This window comes from Phoxinus phoxinus (assembly GCF_949152265.1).
Source record: "Phoxinus phoxinus genome assembly, chromosome: 12".
NCBI lineage: Eukaryota > Metazoa > Chordata > Actinopteri > Cypriniformes > Leuciscidae > Phoxinus > Phoxinus phoxinus.
Window position 1 is genome coordinate 35,188,024 of NC_136887.1, and position 18,035 is coordinate 35,206,058.

Consider the following 18,035-nt stretch of genomic DNA (forward strand, 5'->3'; position numbering starts at 1 on the left):
ACCTGTCACTCAAGTGGCCACGCCCTTAATTATGCAGAAACTTTTAAGGCTTAATATAATTTAAACGGATGAGTTATGAAACAATTCCCCCCCTCACAGTCGTCATGAAGGGCAAAACTAGCTATATAGACCAAAACCACTTTTTGCACCAGACTGTAAACATGTTTATTTCTGCTGTAAAGTTGGACATTTTAACATGAGGGTTTATGGGATTGAGTCTCTTCTGCAGCCGGTCTCTAGTGGCCAGTCCATGAACTGCAGTTTAAGTCTCTTTAAGTTTGCAGTTTAAATTTATAAGTCAAAAAGCGATTAATGCATGAAAGTCCTTACATATAGCCCCTTTAAAGCCCCCCTGTGGTGAACATCCAGCTTTTATTGTTGTTTATGTGTCTATGTGGTGTTATTAATACGCTTTAATCGTGTGTAAACTCATAAGTGGACAGCATTGCTGAGTATTTTCTGCTTAAAACTGCAGTGAACCAAAGACAGTCTCAAACACACGGTTTGAAATCGCTGGTGTTTCTGACGTCACACACTACCTTGTAACCAATCAGATCAACGTGTGATCGTCAACCAGTGGATCTCTGAGTGAGTGGAGGCGGGGCTCATTTGCATATTCATAGAACTGTGTAACCAATCAGATCAACGTGTGATCGTCAACCAGTGGATCTCTGAGTGAGGGAGTGAGTGAGTGAGTGGAGGCGGGGCTCATTTGCATATTCATAGAACTGTGTAACCAATCAGATCAACGTGTGATCGTCAACCAGTGGATCTCTGAGTGAGTGGAGGCGGGGCTCATTTGCATATTCATAGAACTGTGTAACCAATCAGATCAACGTGTGATCGTCAACCAGTGGATCTCTGAGTGAGTGGAGGCGGGGCTCATTTGCATATTCATAGAACTGTGTAACCAATCAGATCAACGTGTGATCGTCAACCAGTGGATCTCTGAGTAAGGGAGTGAGTGGAGGCAGGGTTCATTTGCATATTCATAGAACCGCGTATAGTAAATGAGGCAAGGGTGTCGAGTTACATTCAAGATAAACAGAAAAACGTGTAAATATGTCAGTTTGGTGATCAAAGATGAATTTTAATGGATACAATTATTAACCACAGGGGGATTTTAAAACTTTTACTGATAATATATTTTTGTAGTGAAAGACTTTTTAATGCTTGTGTCTTAATGTTGTCTCCGTCTCTCTCTCAGAGAAGAACAACAGATGAGTGTTATTTCCTGGAGCGCCTGGAGTCGAACAACTACAACACGTACAGATCCCGCAAGTACCCGGACTGGTACGTGGCTTTGAAGAGAACGGGCCAGTATAAGTCCGGCTCGAAGACCAGTCCGGGCCAGAAGGCCATTCTGTTCCTGCCCATGACCGCCAAGTGCTGATCCACCGCCACCAGACGGACGCGCTTCTGACCGACCCGACGCACAGAGCGGCAAGCGGATCCAGAAGGTTAAAGGTCACCATCGCTTTAAAGGGAAGAAAACACACTTGATCTATGAAGCGTTTCCAAAACATTACAGGGTTTATTTGTTCCTGGAGATACAGTCAAACCAAACATTATTCAGACACCGATATGTTTTCACTAGTGTGTGCAGGACACCATAGTTCATTATGTAAGTGCGGAGAGCAAAATAAAGTAAAGTGTGACGTATTATACCCAAATATTATTCATACCAGTGAAATTAATACAAATTTGTGAGCAAAACTGATTCGGAGACTTTGAGCTGATCATGTGTTCTTCAGTGTTTTGTCTTTAATTGCTAATGCTCTTTTTACACACACACTGAACACACTGAAGCATTGCTTGGTCACTGGTTGAGCTAAACTGGTATTATCTAATTGTGTAGTTAAATTTAACAGATATTCAACATAATTCATGTGTGAGACAGTCTAACAGAAGTGTGTGAGTGTGTGTGTGTGTGTGTGTGTGTGTGTGTGTGTGTGTGTGTGTGTGTGTGTGTGAGACAGACTAACAGAAGGACGGACAAAACAGATATCAGATATCAACTGAGTTCTGCTCATATTTTATCACCGTCGGCGTTTTCTAAACTATAGTGAATGTTGAGGTGTCTGAATAAACTTGGTTTGACTGTGTATCGAGAGATATCCTCAGAAGACTCTTTCGCCATTATGCTAATGTGGCTCCAGATCCCAGCGCTCCGGTCTCAGATCTTCCACACATCCGCGTTCCCTCCGTGGGTTTGGTCGGAGGATTCACAGATCTGATTTCCAGTGGGACTTTTGTGTCTGAATCTTCTTGCTGGAAAGTCTGTACGGCCACACAATGTGAGTTTATCTAATGCTGCTCCGTAGAGGTTTTCTCTTTATGCTCAATATATTTCTATACTGTATTTTAGAGGGTTTTGCAAAGACAAAGTTTTGCTTTGATGAAGGGAAGTACACAGTGAATGTTTTTCATGCAACTTTATTCTTTTTTTTCATACATCATCTTGTGTGAGAAGATGATCTTCTCTTGAGTTTAGTTACACAACAGTGTTGATTGTTCCAGCGAGTAACAGTAACGGTCATCTTGTCTTTGAGGTAACATTAAATGAAGTTTAAAAGTACACTCTTCAAAACTATTTTTTCATAAAGCCGGGTTCACACTGTATCATTTTGGCCACGATATGACCGTCTGAGTCTAATTTTGAGAATCCTAAAAATCAAATTGTACTTTTTTTATTTTCTAAGACAACCCTCAAATCAAAAATCTTTTTTTTAAACATGTAATTTACTAAAGGTTCTGACTAAATGTTAATTGCTGCAGTCGATTTAAACTTTTTAATGAATTTGAATCGGGTTGAGTGAATGATTCAATGACTCACTCATAAAGGCTTCACTTGATTCATTACTGGATGAATCAGCGTTTTTGAATGAATCTCGTGAATGAATGATTCAATGACTCACTCATAAAGACTTCACTTGATTCATTACTGGATGAATCAGCGTTTTTGAATGAATCTCGTGAATGAATGATTCAATGACTCACTCATAAAGGCTTCACTTGATTCATTACTGGATGAATCAGCGTTTTTAGAATGAATCTCGTGAATGAATGATTCATTGACTCACTCATAAAGGCTTCACATGATTCATTACTGGATGAATCAGCACTTTTGAATGAATCTCTTAAATGAATGATTCAATGACATACATTTTTAAGTCACTTGTCCGGTGTAATGATACAATCTTAACTTGATCAAAAGTTACTTTTCAAAAGGATTTGGTCTATTTTGACCGCTACCGTATACATCAGTGTTTATATCCGAACTATAAACTTTTATCCCAGATCTTCTGTGATAATTTGCATTATTGTAAGACAGAAATAATAATACTGTGTGGTTTAAATCGAGATCACGATCTTTTAACGATTAATCATATTCGTACAGTCTGACAAGCATCAGCTATTATAAATAGTACAGTGTGAACCGGCTTACGGTGTGTATTTTGAAGATAAAGTCTTTATAAGATTCACTCTTGTGCAAAATAAATCACTGTTAGAAACTCAGAACTATACAGAACCGTAAAGCCTCCGTCAGGCACTTATGGATTTCGTTTTAATCAAGTAATTTTGCTTTAATCCATTTCTAATTGAAATAAAACGATATGACTTAAACATACTTTACCACTAGAAAAATGTAACATGACCTGTTAAACATGAAAGTCCCCCTGTAGTCAATCATGTTATCCCTTAAAACTCATCTTTAAACCTTTGTTTCTTTTCTGCCTTAAAATATCTTGAATGTAACTCGACACCCTTGCCTCATTTAGTATGCGCGGTTCTATGAATATGCAAATGAGCCCCGCCTCCTTTCACTCAGAGATCCACTGGTGGACGATCACACGTTGATCTGATTGGTTACAAGGTAGTGTGTGACGTCAGAAACACCAGCGATTTCAAACCGTCTTTGGTTCACTGCAGTTTTAAGCAGAAAATACTCAGCGATGCTGTCGACTTATGAACTTACACACGGTTTGAGCGTATTAAAAACACGTATAAACAACATTAAAAACTTGATTTTCACCACAGGGGGACTTTAATTGCATAATTGTTCTATATAGATCCTGTAAAGGCGTTTTGGGGTCTATTTGGGGTCTTTATTGTGAGGAGTCTCTGGCAGACGCCTGTGGTAAAGCTGATAGAACGAGCCGGAGTAAACCGCCGGCAGCGTCTCCATCGCGAGGTCAATGTTGTGGAAACCCGATCCCAGTCCGTACAGCAGGAGCTTGGCGACGCGACTGGTGATCGGCGTGGTCTCGCTGGTGTCGGCGAGCGCGCGCAGGTCCAGCCACTCGCAGCGCACACACTCCTGCGTGCAGAAGTCGATGTCGTAGGAGAGCGGGCTGAGTCTGCAGATCAGGTACATGTCGGACATCCCGAACGCTCCCGGGTGATCGTGCTGCTGCCGGACGCTTAGCAGAGACCGGAACTCAGACCGGATCCCGGTTTCCTCGAAAACCTCTCGAACGGCCGTCTCACCTGCAATAAAGCGCCGCAATATAGTCTCGTTTTCCAGCACTAATGTCGAAACGTTCTTGAATCAAGACACATTTACTGGAGACGCAGGATGACTGAACATATTATTGAAAAATTTAACATAATTAAAGGTTGGGTAGGTAAGAATTGTCTAAAGAACTTTTTTTCAAATTGGCTTAAACTGTCTTTATATACCAATACATAATTGAAATGTAAGTACTTTGAAAAAGAGAGTATAAAAATTGAGTGACTATAGTGTATTTAATCTTCAAAAAACACAGCTCATTAATTCCTACCGGGACGAAACAAGTGATTGGCTGGCGCGACTGTCACTCTCCGTCGCCATGACTACCGCTGCTATTACTGGCTCCGCCCACATGTTTAGGTGGGACTGAATGGAATTACTGAGCTGTGTTTATTGAAGATTAAATACACTAGAGTCACTCAGTTTTTGTACTCTCTATTTCAGAGTACTTGCATTTTAATTATGTATTGGTATATAAAGACAGTTTAAGCCAATTTGAATAAAAGTTGTTTTAGACAATTCTGACCTACCCTACCTTTAAGTGAGTTTTTTGACTCCATTGACAGAACACTGCAAAAAAATTGTTTCTGTCTCGTTTTCCAGCACAGATATCTAAATATTCTTAAATCAAGACACATTTACTGGAGAAGCAGCATAACTGAAGATATTCTTGTTTTATTAAAAAAGCATCAAAATGAAGCGAGTTTGTGCTTTAAAACAAGAACAAATCTCTGAAAGATTCAGAAAAAAAATTATTATGTGTGTTTTGACAGTCTTGACACACTTAGAAAAATTCCATATTCTTAAACACGATTTTTAAATAACAAAATGATGAACCTCTCACGGGTCAAAATGGACCCGAATGCAAAGTAGCAAAATAACATAAGATGAAAAATGTACAAAAATGAAGTGAGTTTGTGTTTAAAACAAGAACAAATATCTGCCAGTGGAGTCAGAAAAATAATCTTATTTTCCCTTTTAATTAAGATTATTTTTTTGATTATTTGGCAGATATTTGACACAAACTCACTTCATTTTTATAATTTTTTTCATAAAAAAAGGCTTAATATCTTCAGTCATGTTGCTTCTCCAGTAAATGTCTCTTGATTTAAGAATGTTTTGATATAATCAGATCTGAGAAAATATACAGCAAAAAAATTATGTATTTCTGTCTCGTTTTCCAGCACTAATATCTAAATATTCTTAAATCAAGAGACATCGCAGAATGACTGAAAATATTATTGAAAAATATTACATAATGAAGTGAGTTTATGTTTAAAACAAGAACAAATATCTACCAGTAGAGTCAGAAAAATAATCTTATTTTCCCTTTAAATTAAGATTATTTTTTTGACTCCATTGACAGATATTTGTTCTTGTTTCAAACACAAACTCACTTAATTTTAAAGATTGTTTCATAAAATAAGACTTAATATCTTCAGTCATGTTGCTTCTCCAGTAAATGTGTCTTGATTTAAGAATATAATCAGATATTTGATATAGATAAATTTGATATAATTTGATATAATCAGATCTGAGAAAATACACTGCAAAAATGTTTTTCACTGCAAAAATTATGTATTTCTGTCTACAGCACAAATATCGAAATATTCTTAAATCAAGACACATTTACTGGAGACGCAGAATAACTGGAGATTTAAAAAGCATCAAAATGAAACGAGTTTGTGCTTTAAAACAAGAACAAATCTCTGAAAGATTCAATAACTGATGTGTGTTTTGACACACTTAGAAAATCCAATCTTCTTAAACACGATTAAAACGATGGATTTTTAAATAACAAAATGATGTACGTCTCACGGGTCAAAATGGACCCGGATGTAAAGTAGCAAAATTACATAAGATGTTAAGTTTTGTGTTCTGAAAAATTAACAAAAATGAAGTGAGTTTGTGTTTAAAACAAGAACAAAAAGTTGTTTTAAAGCATAAAACTCACTTCAGTTTGATAATTTTTTTCATAAAACAAGACTTACGGTAATATCTTCAGTCATTTTGCTTCTCCAGTAAATGTCTCTTGATTTAAGAATGTTTTGATATAATCAGATCTGAGAAAATATACAGCAAAAAAATTATGTATTTCTGTCTTGTTTTCCAGCACAAATATCTAAATATTCTTAAATCAAGAGACATCGCAGAATGACTGAAAATATTATTGAAAAATATTACATAATGAAGTGAGTTTATGTTTAAAACAAGAACAAATATCTACCAGTAGAGTCAGAAAAATAATCTTATTTTCCCTTTAAATTAAGATAATTTTTTTGACTCCATTGACAGATATTTGTTCTTGTTTCAAACACAAACTCACTTAATTTTAAAGATTGTTTCATAAAATAAGACATAATATCTTCAGTCATGTTGCTTCTCCAGTAAATGTGTCTTGATTTAAGAATATAATCAGATATTTGATATAGATAAATTTGATATAATTTGATATAATCAGATCTGAGAAAATACACTGCAAAAATGTTTTTCACTGCAAAAATTATGTATTTCTGTCTACAGCACAAATATCTAAATATTCTTAAATCAAGACACATTTACTGGAGACGCAGAATAACTGGAGATTAAAAAAGCATCAAAATGAAGCGAGTTTATGCTTTAAAACAAGAACAAATCTCTGAAAGATTCAGAAAAATAACTGATGTGTGTTTTGACACACTTAGAAAATCCAATCTTCTTAAACACGATTAAAACGATGGATTTTTAAATAACAAAATGATGTACGTCTCACGGGTCAAAATGGACCCGGATGTAAAGTAGCAAAATTACATAAGATGTTACGTTTTGTGTTCTGAAAAATGAACAAAAATTAAGTGAGTCAATGGAGTCACAAAAATAATGTTGTTTTCCTTTTAATGAAGATGATTTTTCTGATTTTTCTGACGCCACTGGCAGATATTTGTTCTTGTTTTAAACACAGTCACTTCATTTTGATACATTTTTTAATAAAACAAGACTTAATATCTTCAGTCATTTTGCCTCTCCAGTAAATGTGTCTTAATTTAAGAATGTTTCGATATGAAAAACAAGACAAAAATACTTTTTTTACAGTGTAAATATTGTAGGCCGCAGGAAAAGCAGTTACTTTTGAAAAAAATAAAATAAAATTGGTGTAGAAATCATTTTCACTCAGAAATTTTTAGCTAATTTTGAAGCATAAAAACTGAAATAGTATTTTCTTGTCAAATATACTCAATTATATGTTTATTCACAACTTTGAAAAATATATTTTTTACAAGTAATAATAATAGTAGCATCCGAGCTGCCGATAAATACAGTTTTAGACATTCACATTACACTTCAAATACTTCCACACGACTGTAATAACCGTTTACTGTATATCGTGAGCTTTGGAGAAACATATAGGATGAAAAAGAAATGATTTGTCTTCTTCTGCATGTGAACTCAATGTAACTGTTTATACAAAACATGTATTTTTCAGAGATATCATTGTGATTTATGTACAAATGTAATCGATGAATAATCTTACTGTTTATATACGAATCTGAATGTCTGGAGGGTCTCAAATCTTAGAAGATGATCTTATTAATGCACTTTTGATGTGTGTGATTGTGATCGGAAAAGATGAAATTATGACGAGTTCTGGATCTGAATCTTACCGATGTTCTCTCCCAGATCGGATAAACCACCGGGAAACTTCCAAGCATTCGTAGTCTGGAAATGAAAGAAAAGTCTTGTTTAACACGTGCATGTTGTGTTAGTTGTTCACTTAGAAATATATTTTTATGGAAATTAGTCATTTTATATTTCTCATTGTAAAAGATGTTCTTCCTCTGTATATTTGTCTTGTTTTCCAGTACAAATATCGAAACAACCCTCCTAATGCGTTAGAAACGGATACAGTTTGGACTCGCTGGAGCTTATAAAACAATCACAACTTAATATATTTCAACTAAAACCATATTGAATCTAATCAATAACTTCTTATTAATGGGTAAATGCAAAAACGTTTCAAAGTTTTGAATGTTACCATGTTTTTGCCATGCTATTACTTCCTTTACTCCCTTTTTATTGATAACAAAATTGAGAAATTCTGATATTTAACTACAGCAAACACCAGTGTGATGGAAGAAAATATATATTTGTATCAATATTCATGGCAAATCGTATTTGAATATATAATTAGCTGAAATTTATAAGAACATATTACAGGTGAAACTGGAAAAATGAGAATATGATGCAAAAGTTCATTTATTTCAGTAATTCAACTTAAAAGGTGAAACTAATATATTATATAGACTCATTACATGCAAAGTGAGATATTTCAAGCCTTTATTTGTTATAATTTTGATGATTATGAAAACCTTTTCACAATATTCTAATTTTCATAATCTGTAAGCCATAATAATCATAATTATAACAAATAAAGGCTTGAAATATCTCACTTTGCATGTAATGAGTCTATATAATATATTAGTTTCAGCTTTTAAGTTGAATTACGGAAATAAATGAACTTTTGCACCATATTCACATTTTTCCAGTTTCTCCTGTAATATGAGAATTTCCAGTGTGAACTCCATTGACTTCAATATATTTAAATAACTTGTAACTCATGACTGCTCAAAACAATCTTAATTTATGACACCGACATATTCTTCAAAAACAAAAAAACAATAATTTCATGGTAAAAGCCAAAGTTCAAAAGGTATAACAATTTAGTTTAAATGGTTATATCTCTTACATTTTTGGTTTAAAAGTTCTGAAAATCATAACTGGTGTGTGTTTTGACCGTCTTAACACACTTACAAACTTCCATCTTCTTACTTTAAACTATAGATTTTTAAAAAACAAAATTATTCGGGACGGACCGAATGCAAAGTAGCAAAATTACAAGATATTAAGATTTGTGTTCTGGAAAAATGTACAAAAATGAAGTGAGTTTGTGTTTAAAACAAGAACAAATATCTTGTCGGAAAAATAATCTTGTTTTTCTTTTAATGAAGATTATATTTCTGACTCCGTTGGCAGATTTGTTCTCGTTTGAAACACAAACTCACTTCATTTTGTACATTTTATTCAGAAAATAAGACATTTGTACTGGAAAAAGAGGAAGAAAATACTGCTATTTTATCATTTTCATTCCTCGTTCACAGATTATCTAAATATTATTTATATCTATCAATACAATATCAAATATTTTTATAAAAATGTTGTCTTATAAGTTTTAGATTTGAGATTGTGGACTTACATATAGAGTTTTAAAATAATCTAGAAAATGCTGCTAGTTATAAATAAAACTTTCTTACTTGAGTAGTTTTTGGTAAATTGACAAAAAAAATAAAAATGTTTTTAATAAAGCAGAAAGCAGACGAGTTGTGTATGATGATGTAATGAAGGTTTGTGACATGACCATTTTTCTGTATGCTATCAATAAAATTCATATTTTTGTGGGCAATTATGTTTGAAATATTTATGGAATTACTTTTAGCCACATTGCAAATGCAAGACCATGAAACATTTAATTAGGTGTTTCCTAAGTTCATAATAGAAGAAAAATAGCAGTATAAAAACTAAAAAAAGTGTTGAAGTGATTGATAACCATAATATAAAAGATGCAAAAATAATATATCAAACTAATTACTGTAATTTAATGACTTTTCCCTTGAGAAAGTAAGGGATTAATCTTAATCTTAATTTCATTAAATACTGTATAGTGGATTTGCAATATTGACGTCTAATGTTAAAAGGTTTTAATGTAATCTTCTCCCTTTAAATACTTTGGCCAGTCCAAGAAAAAGTTCTATTATTTATTATGAAGAATGAAAAGATGTTTTGTAAAACGCCGAGCCGGAGTTTCATCATTGCCACACAGAGACATGTCCTCTGATGCTGGAGTTGTGTTACACCAGTGTGTGCTTCACTGAGACGAGCTCGGACTCGAGTTCATTATCACTCAGAGTTCTAGAAGAGTCGATTCTGGACGGAGATATTCTGAAAATAAACTTCTGTCATCATTTAGTAAACAGAACAGGGGACGGACTACTTTCTTCTTCTAAAAACTTCTGAATCAACAGTTGAAATTGTATAGGAATATTCTGATATTAGAATAGAAATAGAACTACGTTATATATATATATATATGCTGAGCCGAACGACAGGGACGTTCACCTGAAACTAAAGTGATCTGGAGTGTTTAAGAGTGTTTAATGAGTGTGAGAGACGGGGATCCTGTACCTTATTCCTGTCCTGAACAACAAGCACCTTCCCGTTAGATTCGTCCACAACAGCACCTACACACACACACACACACACACACACACACACACACACGAGATTCCTGATTACACACGTGAGTGAGTGTGTGTGTGTGTGTGTGTGTGTGTGTGAGTGCAAGTGAGTGTGTGTGTGAGAGTGTGTGAGTGCAAGTGAGTGTGTGTTTGTGTGTGTGAGTGCGTGAGTGAGAATGTGTGTGTGTGTGTGTGTGAGAATGTTTGAGTGTGTGTGTGTGTGTGAGTGAGAATGTGTGTGAGTGTAAGTGAGAATGTGTGAGTGTGTGTGTGTGTGTGTGTGTGTGTGTGTGTGTGTGTGTGTGAGAGACAGTGTGTGTGTGTGTGTGTGTGTGTGTGAGTGTGTGTGTGTGTGTGTGTGTGTGTGTGTGTGTGTGCCAGTGTGTGTGTGTGTGCAAGTGAGTGTGTCTGTGTGTGCGTGTGTGAGTGAGAGTGTGTGTGTGTGTGTGTGTGTGAGTGAGTGAGAATGTGTGAGTGTGTGTGTGAGTGAGAATGTGTGAGTGTGTGTGAGTGAGAATGTTTGAGTGTGTGTGTGTGTGTGAGTGAGAATGTTTGAGTGTGTGTGTGTGTGAGAGAGAGTGTGTGTGTGAGAGAGAGAGAGTGTGTGTGTGTGTGTGTGTGTGTGTGTGTGCGAGTGTGTGCCAGTGTGTGTGTGTGTGTGTGTGCAAGTGAGTGTGTCTGTGTGTGCGTGTGTGTGTGAGAGTGTGTGTGTGTGTGTGTGTGTGTGTGAGAGTGTGTGTGTGTGAGAGTGTGTTTGTGTGTGTGAGAGTGTGTTTGTGTGTGTGTTTGTGTGTGTGCAAGTGAGTGTGTGTGCCAGTGTGTGTGTGTGAGTGTGATAAAGATCTCATTGATTTACATCACAAGCATCAGAATTTCATCACTTTTTGTTCACCTAAATATCAGCATCTGCATTAAATTGTATATTCTTGCTCAGTTTGAGTGTTTTATTCTGTTTGATCACGATACCAGAGGATAATAACCTGATGCATCAAATATGATACAAAACAAAAACACATGCAACTTATAAAGACTAAAACAAACATTTTGGCTAAAGTTTGTCCCCCAGAAAGAAAAAAGATTAGTCTTACTATTATTTCATACGTCAGGCTTTATAGGGTTTATGTTTTCTTCACTTATACTGTAATATTTTACTACCGAACCCAGAGGGTCTGTGTTCATATTCCTGCTGATCGTGAGTTACTGCTGTTAATATCGCCTCGTCTGAGTGAGAACACGAGAGGCTGGTGTGCTCGACTTACTCACTGCTGGAACATTACAAACGTGGAGTTCACCTTCATAGCATTCGGCTTTAATCAAACACACACACACACACACCGAATCTGACCACTGCCAGATGTTCAGGGCATCTTTCCGGGCATGTTCAAACATGCCTGTGTCCAGCAGTCTGTGTGTGTGTGTGTGTGTGTGAGAGAGAGAGAGAGAGAGAGAGAGAGAGAGAGAGAGAGAGAGAGAGCAGCGCCATCTGCTGGGCCTAAAGAGCTGCTGCTTTAGAAGTGCTCACTGCAGAGCCGATGTGTGTGAGTGTGTGTGTGTGTGTGAGAGAGAGAGAGTGTATCTGAGTGTATCGTGTGTGTGTGTCAGTGTGGCGTGCAGCTCCAGCTCTGTGGATCTAGAGGGTTAGGGTTATATAGGGTGTGGTTAGATCTTATAGCTCCGCCCATGACATCTCGAGAGGAGGAGCTGGACATCATGGCTCTGCAGTTCTCATGTCTCCCTGCACACACTCGTGTCTCTGTGCGCACACACACACACACACACACTCGTGTCTCTGTCTGCACACACTCGTGTCTCTGCGCACACACACACACTCGTGTCTCTGCGCACACACACACACACACACACTCGTGTCTCTGCGCACACACACACACACACACACACACTCGTGTCTCTGCGCACACACACACACACACACTCGTGTCTCTGTGCGCACACACACACACACACACACACACTCGTGTCTCTGTCTGCACACACTCGTGTCTCTGCGCACACACACACACTCGTGTCTCTGCGCACACACACACACACACACACACACACTCGTGTCTCTGTCTGCACACACTCGTGTCTCTGCGCACACACACACACTCGTGTCTCTGTGCGCACACACACACACACACACACACACTCGTGTCTCTATCTGCACACACTCGTGTCTCTGCGCACACACACACACACTCGTGTCTCTGCGCACACACACACACACACTCGTGTCTCTGCGCACACACACTCGTGTCTCTGCACACACACTCTCCTGCCTCACCTGCGACTCCGACCTGGTGTGTGGCGAAGGCGGGGAGCCTGTCGTCTCCGGGCCCGACCCACAGGCTGAGAACGGCCCGGTCCCCGCGAGCGTGATGGAAGAAGAACCCGTGACGAGCAGCGCCAGAACACACTCGACTCAGAGCCAGGGGGACGTGAAGCCACACAGCCACCCGCCGCTCCGAACGCCACTGACGCAGAGACACTGACACACACACACACACACACACACACACACACACACACACACACACACACACACACACACACACACACACACACACACACAACATTTCAAACCCTGTGCCGTCAAATCCATTCATCTTGATTAACTGCATCTTACATCACATTTGTTGTTTACATTAATAATGTATGTGTGTGTATATATACATTATGTTTACAATATATACTGTAAGTATACACACACACACACACACATATTTATTCATACGTGTGTGTTTATACGCATATACATACAGTGGTAGCCAAAATTATTAGAACGATAATATTTATTTTATGTTTTAAAATAAGTGTCTTCTGCTCACCAAGGCTTCATTAATTTGATCCAAAATACAGCAAAACCAGTAATAGCCTATTGTGAAATATTTGTACAATTTAAAACAACTGTTTAGTATTTGAATATATAAAATATTGAACTAAGCTGAATTTATCATCATTACTCCAGTCTTCAGTGTCACATGATCCTCCAGAAATCAGTGTAATATGATGATCTGATGCTCGAGACACATTTATGATTATTATCAGTTGTGTACAAATTATTTTCAGGATTCTTTTATGAATAGAAAGTTCAAAATATCAGCATTAATCTGAAATAGAAAGCTTTTGCAACATAATAAATGTCTAAACTGTCACTTTTGAACAATTTAATACATCCTTGATTAATAAAATAATTAATTTATTTCCACACACACAATAACTCTTACAAATGTTTTGAACGGTAGTGATAACAACGTTACATATATTTTAGTTAGCCTACATTAATGACAATATAATGTATGTTAAAAAAATACAAAAATATATATTTCTGGAAAGCCAGCATACATGACTTGATTTTTATAGTTTAATGCTAATATTGTGCTGATTATGTATGTACCGCTCAGTAGCTCCGCGAACTCGTCCTCGCTGATGTCCGGCGGAAAGTCTCGGACCGTCACGCCGCCGAACCGGTCCACAGTCCCGGACAGCAGAGGCCGGCAGACCCGCTCCTGACAGCCCGAGCCGAACCGGACCGAACCAGCAGAACCACTCCTGAACACCGAGGAGAGCCTGCAGAGCACAGCAGAACCCCTGCAGAACCCGCCGGACATGATCCAGAACACCATGACACCAAAACAACCTTAGAAACCAATGCCGTAATCACTCTATTACTCGCGCATATACAATAATAGTATATTCGCGCTGCTTGAAAGGGACAGTTCACATTAAAAATATAACTTTTGTTGTTCCAAACCATATAATTGTCTTTCTTCTGCTGAACACAAAATTATATATTTTAGATAAGCAAACACACAAGGTTTTTGTGTCGATAACGGTTATGTTGTGTAATGGCGTGATTTCAGCGGCCTTTATATTTTTGGTTTTACGGTAGTTAACGGGGAGGAGCTGAACTTTGACATCGGGAAGATTATGCTCACATGTGGACGGTGTTTGTGTGTGTGTGTGTGTGTTTAATAACACACACATCTACTAGCTGATCAAACATGTCTTCAAGCAAGAAAGGCAAAGGGAAAAAGAGACAGAGCGAAGGAGAAGGAGACAGATCTGGGTCAATCTGTGATGAACCGGATTCGTGTGTCCCGAACGGAGGATTAACGGTCACAGACTTCACAGAGAGAGGTAACTCGGCTAAGTTACATTAGGATAAATTAGTAAAATATGATAAACGTCTCAAATCAGCGTTTAAAACTATAATGGTTCGTTGTACGGGTATTTTTGGTATACTCGCGTGTTTAAAGCTGCACTCAAGTCTTTTTTTCTGATTTTACTACCATTTATTTATTTTAAAAGTCGCTGTATTTTTCATGGAGTGGGTCGCCCACTCACGGGTCACGCCATTTTGACACCACGTGGCCAACCATAACAATAATAATGCGGCATGCGACTAATACAAATTGTAAAAATATAATTTTTTTTGTCAAATAATAATAATAATAATACATTTTATTTGATGGCGCCTTTCAAGACACCCAAGGACACCTTACAGAAAAAATAAACAAGACATTAATACAAGCCCAACAATAATATCAATAGTAAAATCAAATGAATATGTACGATCTTGATGCTAAAAACCATTAAGTCCAGTAAGTTGAATTGGAATGATACAATTTATGTAGGATAAGCTAATCTAAACAGATGTGTTTTAAGTTGTGATTTGAAATGATGGAGAGAGTCCAATTGGCGAATGTGAAGTGGGAGAGAGTTCCAGAGACGTGGGGCAGAGCGGCTGTAGGCTCTAGCCCCCATGGTGCCAAGTCTGAATGTTGGTACAGTTAAAATTTCAGCCGTGGAGGAACGAAGTGTTCGAGAAGGATTATAGGGAAGAAGCAGGTCTGAGAGGTATGAGGGTGCAAGGTCATGGAGGGCTTTGAAGGTAAGCAGCAGAATTTTGTAATTAATCCGGTGAGAAACAGGAAGCCAGTGGAGCTGAATAAGAAGTGGTGTAATATGATCAGTTGATCTGGTGCAGGTGATAATCCGAGCTGCCGAGTTCTGAATGGACTGGAGACGATGGAGAAGTTTACTTGTGGAGCCAATGAGGAGGGCGTTGCAGTAGTCAATGCGGGATGTGATCAGGGCATGAACAAGGACCTGTGTACTGTGTTGGGAGAGGGAAGTGCGGAGTCTAGAGATGTTGCGGAGGTGAAAGTAAGAAGTCCGAGTGATATTGCTGATGTGAGGGCCAAAGGAAAGTGTACTGTCTAGAATGACACCGAGACTTTTGACTTGGGAGGAGGTGGGAATCGGAAAACCATCAACTGACATAGTAAACGGTTGACTTTTGGAGAGTGTGGCCTTTGAACCAATGAGGAGAACCTCACTTTTATTTCCATTTAGTTTGAGAAGATTGATTGACACATCCAGTTGTTGATAGCTTGCAGACAGGAGGTGAGAGCGGAGGGGGGAAGAGAGGTGTTAGGTTTTGTGGATAGATATAATTGTGTATCATCAGCGTAACAAGGAAAATGAATCCCAAAGGAACGGAGAATGTTGCCTAGAGGTAATATATAAATGATAAAAAGCAGTGGTCCCAGCACTGAGCCCTGAGGAACACCATGGGTGACTGTTGTAGATTTTGATGTGACATTTTCCCCCTGAATGAACTGTTTTCTATTATGAAGATATGACCTGAACCAGACTAGTGCATTGTGAGCGATCCCGATAGCAGTCAGACTAGAGGTGTGCCGGTTTCAGAATTGGTGATGACGGTTATGATGTGAGTCAAATGTGACGGTTCGTAACATAACCGTCGTTTTTTTTTTTAAATCCTTAAAAAAAAAAAAAAGCAATGAACATGCTTTGTTTTAAATAAATCACACACACTAAACAAATCCTTTTAAAAACGTAGGCTGCTTAAATTATATAAGAGCTGAATAAAAATGAATGAGTAGGCCTAAATTACAAATGATAAAATCTACATACCTTTATCAAAGAAAAAAAAACTCGAACAACGATTGTTGTGATAATACCTTAATTAAACTAACTAAATACAGGAAACAAAAAAAGTGCAATGACATTTTAAATTCCTAATCTTTTTCGACTTCAAAGTTCCGTGACAGGAACACCAACATGTTCACTTTACTCGGTTTTAGTGACGATCTGACAGGGGTAGCTATGTTACCCGCAGTGCTAAACACTCGCTCTGATGCTGTGCTTGTAGCACAAATACACATGTATTTACGTGCCAATTTTGCTAAGAGTGGATAGCGTGTTTCTCCCCACCATGCTAGTGGATTAGCCGTAGAGTCAATTGGTTCTTCTTGGAGATAGCGGGTTAACTCCGTGTCAGCGCGCGCTCTGATCGGTAAAGGGGCAGATATTTCAGACCTCCGTTTATTAGGGAGATCTCCAAGATTTCTCAAAGCCGCACCCGCCTAGAAAGGATGTAGCAAAGATATTTAATGCTAATGCATATGAGGCATAGGCATAGTTTCATTCATTTACGATGAGATGCGCTCTAGTTCACAATGCAATGCAAGTGAACGCGGCGCGCCGGCGCCTCAATGTCACGGTTATTATATTGTCTGCTATATTATTAAATACATGCAATTGGTTGATGAAACATTTATTAAAATTAAGGTACAATTTGTACAAAACGAAATTCGCTTTAAGGAAAGGCTTACAAAGCAAAACTTATATGAAGTGGTAAAAATAATTTCTGACGATTTACAAAACAAAACTTCATTAAGTGGTAAAAACCATGTCTCCCGATGTATTGCGCATATTATGATCCTATCTAAAAAAAAAAAATTGTAAATTTTTTTTTTTTATGTTTGTAAAAAATATTTTAATAACACGGTTTTGGCGGTTATAGAGTTCTGATGACGGTGTTTAACTATAACCGTCGGTCTCACGGTTATATACTAACCGTCACACCCCTAAGTCAGACGTTCCAAGAGAATTGTATGAGAGATGGTGTCAAAGGCTGCAGTGAGGTCGAGAAGAATTAGGATGGATAAGAGGCCATTGTCCGCTGCAAGTAGGAGATCATTTGTGATTTTTACCAGGGCTGTTTCAGTGCTGTGGTTGTGGCGAAAACCAGACTGAAACGGTTCGTAGAGGTTATTGTTGTGCAAGTGGGCTTGAAGTTGGGTCGCTATAGTCCGTTCCAAAAGTTTGGTGATGAATGGGAGATTGGAGATGGGGCGATAGTTATTTGGGTCATTAGGATCCAAACCAGGTTTCTTCAGAATGGGGCTGACAGAAGCAGTTTTGAGAGATGTAGGAACAGT

The 18,035-nt window shown here is 37.7% G+C and overlaps 3 protein-coding genes across 4 annotated transcripts in view; 2 read left to right on the forward strand and 1 right to left on the reverse strand.

The window, feature by feature from the left end:
* The window catches only part of fgf2 (fibroblast growth factor 2), a 9,804-nt gene extending 7,233 nt beyond the window's left edge, over positions 1–2,571 (forward strand). The window contains exon 3 of the mRNA XM_079631583.1: positions 1,208–2,571. Within this exon, the coding sequence (XP_079487709.1) occupies positions 1,208–1,393 (186 nt within the window). The 3' untranslated portion in view covers positions 1,394–2,571. The remainder of the gene's footprint in view (positions 1–1,207) is intronic.
* On the reverse strand, positions 2,570–14,627 carry nudt6 (nudix (nucleoside diphosphate linked moiety X)-type motif 6). Its single transcript, XM_079631582.1, has 5 exons — positions 14,180–14,627; positions 13,067–13,270; positions 10,730–10,785; positions 8,155–8,209; positions 2,570–4,491 (listed from the first exon to the last, which is right to left on the reverse strand). The coding sequence occupies exons 1-5, from the start codon at positions 14,406–14,408 to the stop codon at positions 4,097–4,099; spliced, it is 939 nt and encodes a 312-aa protein (XP_079487708.1). The 5' UTR covers positions 14,409–14,627; the 3' UTR covers positions 2,570–4,096.
* A 52-nt stretch (positions 14,628–14,679) lies between these two features.
* Positions 14,680–18,035, forward strand: part of afg2a (AFG2 AAA ATPase homolog A) — a 53,154-nt gene continuing 49,798 nt past the window's right edge. Inside the window, exon 1 of one of the 2 annotated variants that reach the window (XM_079631584.1) lies at positions 14,680–14,922. In XM_079631584.1, coding sequence (XP_079487710.1) covers positions 14,787–14,922 — 136 coding nt within the window. In that variant the 5' untranslated portion in view covers positions 14,680–14,786. The remainder of the gene's footprint in view (positions 14,923–18,035) is intronic. The other variant, XM_079631585.1, reaches the window with a different exon arrangement.

What these genes read in the sequence shown, in the direction of transcription:
- nudt6 (XM_079631582.1), bottom strand. Translation starts at nt 14,408, where the DNA reads ATGGTGTTCTGGATCATGTCCGGCGGGTTCTGCAGGGGTTCTGCTGTG. An exon ending in GTTCGCGGAGCTACTGAGCG is followed by an intron (nt 13,271 to 14,179) that starts GTACATACATAA and finishes TGTGTGTGTCAG; the next exon opens with TGTCTCTGCGTCAGTGGCGT. An exon ending in TTGTTCAGGACAGGAATAAG is followed by an intron (nt 8,210 to 10,729) that starts GTACAGGATCCC and finishes TTTCATTTCCAG; the next exon opens with ACTACGAATGCTTGGAAGTT.